This window comes from Camellia sinensis, chromosome 10 (assembly GCF_055761805.1).
Source record: "Camellia sinensis isolate YWXY chromosome 10, ASM5576180v1, whole genome shotgun sequence".
Classification (NCBI taxonomy): domain Eukaryota; kingdom Viridiplantae; phylum Streptophyta; class Magnoliopsida; order Ericales; family Theaceae; genus Camellia; species Camellia sinensis.
In genome coordinates, this window is record NC_138970.1 from 17249311 (window position 1) to 17262168 (window position 12858).

Here is a 12858-nt window from a genome sequence, read left to right on the forward strand (position 1 = left end):
AAGATCTCATTATTAGAATATTTTATAACCTTAAGCTAGCTTTTCAAAATGATATAACAGCAATATATAAAAATAAAATATTTTAAGTAGGATTAAAATAAATAATAACAAATAACAAAAAAAAAGAACTTTTCACTTGCAGCAAAGACTGACCAATTTCATCAGCAAAAAAACAAGAAAAAAAGAAAAGGAAAGCAAATGATGAGAAAGGGACTATGGATAATGATCCTAGTAAAGATTAAAATAAAAAAAACCAGTCATCATACGGGCATGTAGCCCCAACCAGCATATTGAGATGGACATGTTATAAAGTTGCAGCCACCATGATTCACACACTTTTTCATTGTTTTTTCTTTTCTTTATCTTATTTTATTTTATTTCACCATCAAAGAACCGATTTCAAAGATCAAAAAATCCAATCACTATTATCCATTTGTATTAGTAGTTTATAATGTCTCATAGATTAGAAAACGACAAAAACTAATACATTTCAAATTTGTAGATTTCAATAGCAATAACTTGCTTGGTTTTACTCAAGCAAGGATTCTCTCCTTAACTTCCCTACTTGACTCCCTACTTGATAGGTCATTGGGTCCACTTTTGGACCCAATTTCGATGATCCGAATCGTTCACATTTTAGAATTTGTCATGTATATCATACCTGTAAAAAATCAAATTGATCGAATATCGGAAGAACTAAAAACCGTTTATTAAAAAAATTTAATAAATAGTTTTATTATTTAATAAAACTTTTAGTTCACGTGATTTTTGATATTCGATTGACTTGATTTTTTACAGGTATGATATACATGACAAATTTTAAAATATGAACGGTTTGGATCATTAAAATTCGACCCAAAAGTTGACCCAATGGCCCATCAAGTAGGAAATTAAGTAGGAGTGTCAAGGAGGGGATCCTTGCTCAGAGCTAATGATATCTACAAACAAAGCAATTGAACCTCACTCTGCCTATGAAGCCCCATCAGAGACAAGCGTGCAACACTAATAGCTAGGTGTGTGACAATAACACCTTTCCCAAATGCACAGAAAATTGCAGGTTGTTGGATACTATCCTCAAATTTAATGTCACATTTTCAAATCTGAAATACATGAATCCTTGACAATTTTTATTCAAGGAAATATGAACTTCATTCAATTCTTGAGAAGTTGAGCTAAGGTGCCCCCATACCAACAAAAGCAATAGTCACATGAGAAGCTAATTTAACTCACCTTGGACTGCTGGACAAGAGACAAGGTAAGCCCCATCCCTCCCCTTTTGCACGGCTTCATTGGTCAAGAACACCATATACGCAAGCCACGATGATTCTCTGGCCTACTAACATATTTTCTCATCACACACTAGCTCCAAGGACATTCTCTTCTAATGTTACTCTCCTTATGCTCCATTTACTGCTAATTTCAATCACCCATTACCAGTCACACTTGATCATAATAACATTCTTTTATGGTGAGCTCAATCATGACCTCAAAAGATACATAAATGGCAGTCACCCTAACCCGCTTTGTCTCATTCAATCCACTTCTTCACCTACCTCTGCTCGAAATGAAAAATGATATCCCACCACCATTACCAGCTTATGTTGCCTGAAAAAGCAAGACCAATTGCTTCTGAGTTCAATGCTCATCCTTACTCATCAGTGTATCAGTTCAAACAATTTCATTCTATTGAAAAAATCAATTCACCTGCCACAATAGTTGCTCTTTTATCACTGAATCAAATATATTGCGTGTATCAAAAATTTATGTAACCAGAAAACCCTCTTCCATTGTAAAATCGTTGTCTGATACATACCCAACCTTCTTCATTTTCACATGAAGATCATGAATTAAAGAATAAATAAGATTAGCTTCGCTATGTGATTTATCACCAACTACAAACATATGAACCTTGTTTCCGACATCAATCCAGCTACAACCCGGCTGCTTCTTCAACCCCTTGTCCTTCATTTTCAACCTAAGTCTCGCAGCTTCTCTCCATTTCCCACTTGAAGCATATATGTTAGACAGCAACATATAAGTACCTGCATTTTCTGGCTCTAATTCCAAAAGTCTCTTTGCAGCCAATTTCCCCATATTTGTGTTCCCGTGAACATTACATCCAGCAAGAAAAGCCCCCCAAACAGAACCAGAAGGCTCAAATGGAAGCTGCTGAATAAAATCAAAAGCCTCCTTGACCCTCCCCGCTCGACCACAGAGATCAACCAAGCACGAATAGTGATCTTGTCGCACTTGTATTGATTTGTCTTTTATGAGCTCATCAAAGTACTTCAACCCCTCATCCACCAAACCAGCATGGCTGCACGCTGCAAGCAACCCCACATATGTAACATCATTGGGTTTGATTCCTAAGTTCAGCATTTCTTTGAAAAGGCTGATTGCCTCACCGCCACATCCATGGTGAGCATAGGCAGCAATCATTCCATTCCATGAGATCAAATCTCTCTGGCCTGCAAATCCATCATCGAACATTTTCCTAGCAGTACTTAATTCTCCACACTTCGAGTACATATTTATAAGTGCTGATATCACAAATGCACCATTTTGATGTACTGTCTTGCAAATTACCTGGTGAATTTGATGTCCTTCGCTAAGACCGGCTAAATTACTACAAGCAGCCAAAACACTTACAAAAGTTCCCTGATTTGGCTTTACGCCATTGGCCGCCTGCATTCTTGAGAAGATTCTTAACGCCTCTTCACTTTGACCATCTTGGATGTACCCAGTAATCATGGTTGTCCAAGAGATGACATTCTTATCGGGCATTTCATTGAATAACTTATCCGCCTTCTTTAAATTCCCATTTTGGATAAACCCTGTGATCATTGCATTCCACGAAGGAATATCCCTCTCCGGCATCTTCTCAAACAATTCAAGTGCTTCTTCCAACCTTAAATTCTTTGCATATCCTGTAATCATAACATTCCATGAAACCACATTTCTTTCTGGCATTATGTCAAAAAGCACCTGAGCTTCTTCAATCCTCCCATTTTTTGACAAACCATCAATGATCGCAGTCCAAGAAATCACATTTCTTTTGGGCATATAATCAAAAAGCTTCCTAGCCTCCTCAATTCTCCCACATCGACCCAACGCCGTTATAACTGCATTCCAAGAAACCAAATTCCTCTCAGGCATTTTCTCAAATAGACTCAATGCTGAATCTATTAGATTACTTTGCAAATACCCATTAATCATAGTGTTCCAAGAAACCAAATTCTTGTGAGGCATCTCATTAAATAGCTTCTCTGCCTCCGAAATCTGATTCATTCGTATGTACCCACTAACCATAGCAGTCCAAGTGACCACATTTTTGTTAGCATCCTCTCTATCAAACAAACTCCTAGCTTCTCTAATCATTCCGCGATGTATATAAGCCGAGATAACACTCGTCCACGCAATCACATCTGGGTTGGGCATTTTATCAAACAATTTTTGTGCTTCGACAATTTGACCCTCCCTGCATAGCTTCGTGATCATCCAATTTGTCTGTTTCACGCTTTGATATACGAAACTATCCATTTTGGGTATCGATAATTCGGCAATTCTGAATTGATTTGCTGAGTGATATAGATAGGATTGAGATTCCCATTGAAGCTTGAGATTGCATAGTGTAAGTGCAAGAGTTCGAATAGACCTCAAAAGGGGATATATTGTAAAATCTCTGCCATGTCTCAAAGCAATTAAAAGCCTAGAAAATGATTGCATAGATAACATAAATGCAACGAAGCAAGTGGTTTGAACTCTGTAACGGTCATCAACGGTGTTATTACTCCATGAATCAACCTGTCCCAATCTCGATCATCTTCAAGGTCTCTTCTTCTTCCTAAATTTAAGTCATAAAGTTGTATCATAAATTTGCCTTAATCTTTAATTTTTAATTTTATCAATTTATATTATAATTTTTTTATTTATTTTCAAATTAAATTACTAGTCTATTTTCATTAAGATAAATTACAAATATATTATTTAAAATTTACTTAAAATACGAATTATCTCTTATAACTAGAAAAATTATAAATACTCTCTTATCATAATTTTTTATTTAATAAAATTAACTTAAAAAATAAAATTTCTAATTTTTTTTTATACAATGATAAAATTACTTGAATTATTAATTAAAATAAATTTTACATATTATTAAATTTTACATATTATTAAAAATTATTAATTAAATTAATAATTTATTAATAAGGGACCATTGCCGAACAGTGTTGATTAGGAAAGTTATTTATTGGACAATGCGTGGCTTTTCAAAATTTCAATACAAATCGCCTGTTTCTTTTTTTTGAATTTTTAATTTGTATTTTTTGTATTGAGTAAATTACACAAACACCCTTTAAAATTTACACTTAATATAGATTCTCTCCCCCCTCACGTTCTAAAAATTGCAACCCTTTACCTGACATTTAAAATCACATTACAAATTATCCCTATGTTAGTTTTTTTTTTTTTTTTTTTTTTTTTTTTTTTTTTTTTTTTTTTTTTAAACAGACCCCTATGTTAGTTGACTGTTAAGTCAATGTTTTTCATAACCCTTTTTGTAAATACCAAAATTTTATCCTTTTTTTTATTCCTCTCTCTGATTGTTTTGTTTTTTTCATACAAACAATCAATCATCATTCTCTCCTTCCTTCACATCACTACCATGCATTACCACATCACCACCTAACAAACCAAAGAAGGCTTAGGCTTTCATGTTCAGAGAAAATTACTTCTTTAAATCAATTAATCAAACATGTACACTATGTTTGGATTGAGTGATTTGGAGAGAAAAGAAAAAAAGTGGAGTGATATGTATTTCTCTTATTTGTTTGGATAACCTAAGTAGAGAGAAATGAGAAGAAATGGAAAAAAATTGAGAGAAATTCATTTCTCTTATAAGCCTCATTTTCAATCTTCCCAAAAGTGGAGAGATTGGGAGAGAAAAGAAACCACTATTTTCATAATACCTATTTTGTCCCTATAAAAATAAAAGAAATAAAATGATTAAAAATATAAAAAGGTTATTTTGGTAATATAACATAAAATAATTTCTTTTCTTTTCTCTTAATGAAACCTAACCAAACAAGAATGAAAGAAATCACAATCATTTCTTTTCTTTTATTTTTTCCTTATCCAAACAAAAAGGAGAGAAATCACAATCATTTCTTTTCTTTTCTTTTGGCTCCGTTTGGCAAGTTAGGTTGGGGGCTTTTTTGGCTATTTTAGTCACAAAAGACAAAATAGTCTATTTTAATCACAAAAAACAAAACATCACATCCAACACATAATCATTATACTCTTCTCTCACAAAAAAAGTCAAAAAAGCTAAAAAGCCAAAAAGTCCTTCCCAAACCAAGCTTTTTAGCCCAGGCTAAAATAGTCAAAAAAGTCAAAAAGCCAAAAAGCCAACCCACTTCCCAAACCAAGCCTTTTTCTTATTACTTAATTAATCATTTCTTTTCTTTTCTCTCCTAAGTTCCCAAACATAGTGGTAATGTGCATAAGACTTTTGATGAAATAATCCAGTGCAAAACAACTAATGCAAAATCCAAAAACAAATGGCAAAATCTATAACCAGTCAACACACCCACAAGTAACAACAAACAAAAGCGCACCAAAATTTCAACAACTCATAATTATGAAATAAAATAACAGTAATCATGAACTGGGTGTTTTCTTTACTACATACAACACAACCAGTATAACACATAATACACCAACACCACACCAAACCCAATCACACAACAATCCTATCCTCAATCTCTCAAGAAACCCACCAAACCCAATCACATAATAAATAGATCAATCGCACAAACCCTCCAATCTCAAATGGTTCGTCGGTGATCGTGACAGTAAACATTGACAGAGACCTTCGCCATCTCATTTATGGAGGCTGGCACGGTGTTGTGGTGAAAATTTGGGTAATGATTTGGTGGTCATGGTTCGGCAGTTGTGGCATAGGCATTCATAGATGTGAAGGATGGAGGTGGTGGGTTATGAAGGATGGTCTAAGACAGAGTGATATTAAGAAACGAAATTATAAATTATGAATCACATTTTTTTTTTGAGTGGAATACACATTATAAATTCGTAAAATACATTTAACACTAAGGATTATTTTTTAGATAAAATTCCATGGTAGATAGAATTCTCTATATATATATATACAATACAGAGTAAGAAACGAAATTCAGTTTTCAACATAATTTAAGATTTGAAATATGGAAAGCCAACCAAAATTAGAAGCTTAAGAAACCAAATCGAAGTCCAATATTACTTAGGTTTCTAAATACTAGAACTCAACCAAAAATTAAACTCTTCTGACTAGTACTATAAAATAAGGTCATTTACCCCACACCTTCATAGTCACCATTCTAAAACACTCTCTCTCTCTCTCTCTCTCTCTCTCTCTCTCTCTCTCTCTCAAGCTTCATCATGGAAACTATATCAAGAAACAATGACATTGAAACATATGTGACACCACAGATCAACCCACTACCTCTAGTTCGAGTTCGAACTGCAGCGCTCATCAAAATTTATGTCAACAATCTAGTTAAACTACAACTCCGAACTCGTCAAGGCAATGTCGAATCCAATTATCCTACATTGTTAATTGTTCTTGATATTCAACATGACTTCACCATTCCACTTCAACTTTTTCCCGTCTTCTTTTCGTGGGATCCCTATGTTTTCAACCAACTTTCGTCCATGGGATTCGATCTCGAACTCAGTAATTCCATGAAGGAACGCATCATCAGTTCTCTTTCCGGTTTAATTATTGCATATGGGGAGAGTCCTGGGTTTCAAGTCATTGTGCATTTGACGATCACCACCACGCACAGGTTGGGTTCTGCACAATTGATAGACGATCTAATGATGAATCTATTAGCCACAAATGGGGCGCTTATCGTGAACGATGATGGTAATATTGGAATTGTAGAGACGATAGCCACAAATGGGGCAATTATCGTGAATGATGATGGTGGTTGTACGGGGAGCAAATATTCCACAGAGCCCGTACTCCTTTCTACCAAGCTCCTTGTCTGTCCGATCGACCTGCGAACACAACGGCGGTGAGCTACTCGGCGGTGTGAGCCGGAAAACCCCTCCGACGGTTAAGTTACCACACACTCAGAGATAGAGAGAGAGAGAGAGAGAGAGAGAAAGGAAGAGAGTTGAGTGTTTAGGTTGTTCTCACCAAATGATGTTCCATGCCTAGTGTGGGGGGCGCAGTCATGCTTATACACCTTTCTGCGTTCACATCTGCATCCATTCGCTCATTGACACGTGGAGCTGCTCTCCTATCTGTCAGCACAAATTCAACCAAACATCACCTAATCAAACCACTAATTGATATCGGCGGGAATGGGCAGTCCGACGTAATTATCTCGGCCTCCTTCGACCGAGCTACTTATCGAGCCTAACAATGCCACTCGCTGGGCTCCATCACAACCGAGCTCCGTAGCACCCCAGTACAGCCGAGCTCCAGTCAGGTTAGGCCGGTCCAAGGGAGACCTTCCCGCCGAGCTACATGCACGACCATAAGACCCGGATCGGCAGACAATCATCTCGGCCTCCTTCGACCGAGCTACTTATCGAGCTCAACAGTGCCACTCGCCGAGCTCCATCACAACCGAGCTCAGCAACACCCCGGTGCGACTGTGTTCCAGACGAGTTAGGCCAATCTGCGGCAGATCACGATCACCGAGCTAAAAAGAGCGAACAAGAGAAGACAAGCTGGCAGAGGATCATCTCGGCCAACTCTGGTCTGGACTTCGACCGAGCAAGCTTCACCTCAGCTCGGCCCAACCCAGCTCGGCCCAAATACACTTGCATCACATTCAGCCCGGCCAGAACCATGGCCCAAGCCGAGATCACGAAAATCCCCCTCTCAATTGCCCCTTAATTCCGTCTGCGCTAGCGTGACTGGGATTACATTACAAGGCCGGGCTATACTTTTTGCTCGGTGATCCACTTTGCTCGGTTTAGGAACTCCAAGGCGAGCGAGGTCCGCTCTGCGCCTTGCTTCTTGGCGAGCAAGATCAGCTCGGCAAGGAACTCCAAAGAAGGCAAGCAAGGTCCGTTTCAAAACTTCTTTCTTGGCGAGCAAGATCAGCTCGGCAAGGAACTCCATGGTTGACGAACAAGGTCCGCTCGGCGACTTGCTTCTTGGCGAGCAAGATCAGCTCGGCAAGGAACTCCAAGGTCGGAGAGCAAGGTCCACTCGGCGACTTACCTCTTGGCGAGCAAGATCAGCTCGGCAAGGAACTCAAAAGTCGGCGAGCAAGGTTAGCTCGGCAACTTTCTTCTTGGCGAGCAAGACCAGCTCGGCAAGGAACTCCAAGGTCGCGAGCAAGGTCCACTCGGCGACTTGCTTCTTGGCAAGCATGATTAGCTCGGCAAGGAACTCAAAGGTAGGTGAGCAAGGTCAGCTCGGCGACTTTCTTCTTGGCAAGCAAGATCAGCTCGGCAAGGAACTCCAAGGTCGACGAGCAAGGTCCGCTTGGCGACTTACCTTTTGGCGAGCAAGATCAGCTCGGCAAGGAACTCCATGGTCGGCGAGCAAGGTCCGCTCGGCGACTTACTTCTTGGCGAGTAAGATCAGCTCAGCAAGGAACTCTAAGGTCGCGAGCAAGGTCCGCTCGGCGACTTGCTTCTTGGCGAGCAAGATCAGCTCGGCAAGGAACTCCAAGGTCGGCGAGCAAGGTCCGCTCGGCGACTTTCTTCTTGGTGAGCAAGATCAGCTCAACAAGGAACTCCAAGGTCGGCGAGAAAGGTCCGCTTGGCGACTTTCTTCTTGGTGAGCAAGATCAGCTCGGCAAGGAACTCCAAGGTCAGTGAGCAAGGTCTGCTCGGCGACTTACCTCTTGGCGAGCAAGATCAGCTCGGCAAGGAACTCTAAAGTCGGCGAGCAAGGTCCACTCGACGACTTACCTTTTGGCCAGCAAGATCAACTCGACAAGGAACTCCAAGGTCGGCGAGCAAGGTCCACTCGGCGACTTACTTCTTGGCGAGCAAGATCAGCTCGGCAAGGAATTCCAAGGTCGCGAGCAAGGTCCGCCCGGCGACTTGCTTCTTGGCGAGCAAGATCAGCTTGGCATGGAACTCCAAGGTCAGCAAGCAGGGTCCGCTCAGCGACTTACCTCTTGGCCAACAAGATCAGCTCGGTAAGGAACTCAAAGGTAGGCAAGCAAGGTCAGCTCGGCGACTTTCTTCTTGGCGAGCAAGATCAGCTCGGCAAGGAATTATAAAGTTGATTAAAACCATCAACAAACCTCTTGCCGAGTAAAATCCATCTGGTAAGGAATTCCAAAGTTGATAAAATCATCAACAGACCTCTTGCCGAGTAAAACCCGTCCGGCAAGGAATTCCAAAGTTGATCAAAACCATCAACAGACCTCTTGTCGAGGAAAACCCGTCCAGCAAAGAATTCCAAAGTTGATCAAAACCATAAACAAACCTCTTGCCGAGAAAAATTCATCCGGCAAGGAATTTAAATCTTTCCATCCAAATGATTGTTAGTTGCCCCTGGACCGCACTAAATCCGCTTGACGAGGCAAAAATACAACAACTTTCAAGAAAATGGTCAACTTGTTTCATTGCGCCATTGGCAAAAAGGGTTACAAAAACAGAACTAAGAACAAAACTTTAGATTGACAGAGTTCGATGTTCTGGAAATGGATCGGCCATTTGCATTCCGCGAGTTTTATGCCCCTTTTCCTCGGCCTTCTTATAAACGTCTTCCAAAAACCGAACTCCCTATATCTCTTCCATGGCGGTTTGCATGGCCATCATCTTGTCCGACTGCGTGAACCTTTTGCACTACTCTCTTATTCTCTACTACCGGACTTGTCGTCACGGTAGCTGCGGCTGTATCGTCTTCGACTCGGATGTGCTCATTAATGCGCTGCATTAGTTGGCCCATGGAGGTCGGTTGGTTCATGGTAAGCGAGTCCCGCAGCCTATGTCCGACCGACAGACCGCGCTTATATTGGGTGATTGCCAGGTTGATCGAGTAATCTAAAATCTCATTGAAGATTTCCCAGTATCTGGAGTTGTATGCCTTGAGTGTATCGCTCGACTCCATTTTGACACTGAGAAGGTGGTCCACCTCCTTTGGCATTTTAGTGTTGGTCTTGAAACGAGTCACAAAGGCTTCCGCCAACTGCTGCCACCTTTCGATACTTCCCTCCGGTAGCCTCTCAAACCATTTCAAGCCCAGCTCGCCCAAACTCGACGGGAAGATAAGGCACATAAGAGCGTCATTACACCTATGTCCGGCCATGACCTGCCAGAAGTGGCTCACAAGCATGTATGGATCTGTCTTCCGTCGTAGAGCGTAAACTTGGGCTGGTGAAAGCCCGCGGGGAGCGGTGTGGTTTCTATCTGAAGGGAGAAGGGGTGGCGTTCAGCCTCGCCAAATCTGTGTCTAGAGGGACAGGCACGGTCGGGCGGGGTGGTGGCATTATGACCTCCTCACCGGCATGACCCCCGTAAGATAGCCGCTGGAACGCCGGCACCCTTTCGGCCTCCCGTCGGCGAGCTCGCCCCTTCAGGACATCCCTCAAGTCCTCTGAACGGACGGAGTAAGAATATCCCGATGTGGTCGTCGGACGTGAGGGATGGTAGGTACTATCTTGTGCGCTAGAATTTTCTGCAAGCGTGTCTAGGTCTCCACCCCTATAGCTTCTGGTGATAGAAATGGAGGGAGTGCGCCGCTGGCTCTGGCTGCCTGAACGGCGGGATTGGGTACGCTCACTGTGGTCTCCCACTCCAGCAACACCCTTCCCTTTGACCTAGCGTTTGAGAGCTTCCATCTCTGCTGTCATTCTCTGGATGACAGTGTCTTGGTCCCTTAACTTGTGCTCTAAACGTCTAACGTGCGATTCTCTTCGCCGCCGGTGTCTGTCTGGGCTCTGTGAATGACCAAAACTTCTATTGCGCTTATCTCGCGCATCTCTTGAATGTCTTCCTGGGGAAGTCTCCAGGTCCGCCATGTTCTGAACAGCGAGGAGTTCATTTCTCCGTCTGGCTGATTCCGGGGTAACACCGTCAATGGCAAACAATGGTATTTCGTCGTTGTTCGCCATTGAAAGCAATCGGATGAGCTTGGAAGACAAGGTTTTGTCTGTTGAACTCTTCCCATAGACGGCGCAAATTGTATGGGGAGCAAATATTCCAAAGAGCCCGTACTCCTTTTTACCAAGCTCCTTATTTGTCTGATCGACCTACGAACACAATGGCGGTGAGCTACCCGGCGGAGTGTGGCCGGAAAACCCCTTCGACGGTCAAGTTAGCATACACTCAGAGATAGAGAGAGAGAGAGAGAGATAGAGAGAGAGAGAAAGAGAGTTGAGTGTTAGGTTGTTCTCACCAAATGGTGTTCCATGCCTAGCATGGGGGGCACAGTCATGCTTATACACCTTTCTGCGCTCACCTCTGCATCCATTCGCTCATTGACACGTGGAGCTGCTCTCCCATCTATCAGCACAAATTCAACCAAACATCACCTAATCAAACCACTAATTGACATCGGCAGGAATGGGCAGTCCGACGTAATTATCTCGGCCTCCTTCGACCGAGCTACTTATCGAGCCTAACAGTGCCACTCGCTGAGCTCCATCACAACCGAGCTCCGTAGCACCCTAGTACGGCCGAGCTCCAGACAGGTTAGATCGGTCCAAGGGAGACCTTCCCGCCGAGCTACATGCGCAACCATAAGACCCGAATCGACAGACGATCATCTCAGCCTCCTTCGACCGAGCTACTTATCGAGCTCAACAGTGCCACTCGCCGACCTCCATCACAACCGAGCTCAGCTGCACTCCGGTGCAATTGTGCTCCAGATGAGTTAGGCCGGTCTGCGGCAGATCACGATCACCGATCTAAAAAGAGCGAACAAGAGAAGACAAGCTGGCAAAGGATCATCTCGGCCAACTCTGGTCTGGACTTCGGCCAAGCAAGCTTCACCTCGGCTCGGCCCAACCCAGCTTGGCCCAAATACGCTTGGACCACATTCAGCCCGACCAGAACCGCGACCCAAGCCGAGATTACGAAAATCCCCCTGTCATTGGTCTTAGAACTGAAGAGACGATGAGGACGAGGACGGAGAGGGGTGTTTCAAAGGCCACCGTTGATGGGTTGAAGGAAGTGACAGTGTTCAATGGTGAAGGAGACAATGAAAAGTGTACTACTTGTGTTGTTTGTTTAGAGGAATTTGGGAAGGGAAGAGAGCTTACGTCCATGCCATATTATCATCTTTTTCATCATCGCTACATTGTGCCCTGGTTGGAATCACATAATTCTTGTCCCACATGCCGATCCATAGTTCCAGATTGATAATATTTTTATGATGATCATATTTGGTGTTATAACTTGGTCATCGTAGTATTATTGGTTTCAGATTGGGTAGTTTTGATTGATTCTTGAAAACTATTGTATTAGGTTCATTATTAGGGTTTAAGTTTAATTTTTCTTTTTATTGTTAATTGTTTTCAAATTTCCTTTTTGTACAGGTTTTCTAATTACATAAAAGATTTGTGGTATTCCCTTGTTTTGTCAGTTTAATTATTTTTGTGTGAGAATTGTATTTAACAAGAGAACAAACTAATACATGGAAAACCCTAAATTTAGTCAATAAGATTGTTAAAAAAAAAAAATCAATTATTCTATATATTCAAAATCAATAAATATAATTTTATTCCCAAAAAAAAAAACAAGAAACAGAAGCAACCAATATAGATGAGAAATAGGTAACAATGAAATTGATAGCAACACACGATAAACAAGCTCTATCATGGGCTGAAAATATTCTGGGGTGTTTTGGGAACTTTCCAAAAAAGTCAATTTTTTGGC

At 41.5% G+C, this 12858-nt stretch overlaps 1 protein-coding gene across 1 annotated transcript; it reads right to left on the reverse strand.

Moving 5' to 3' along the window:
• Positions 1-1042: 1042 nt before the first annotated feature.
• On the reverse strand, positions 1043-3815 carry LOC145800982 (uncharacterized). The gene has a single exon (XM_082890914.1). It carries the CDS (start codon positions 3733-3735, stop codon positions 1762-1764), a length of 1974 nt encoding a protein of 657 aa, XP_082747040.1. The 5' UTR covers positions 3736-3815; the 3' UTR covers positions 1043-1761.
• Positions 3816-12858: the final 9043 nt, after the last annotated feature.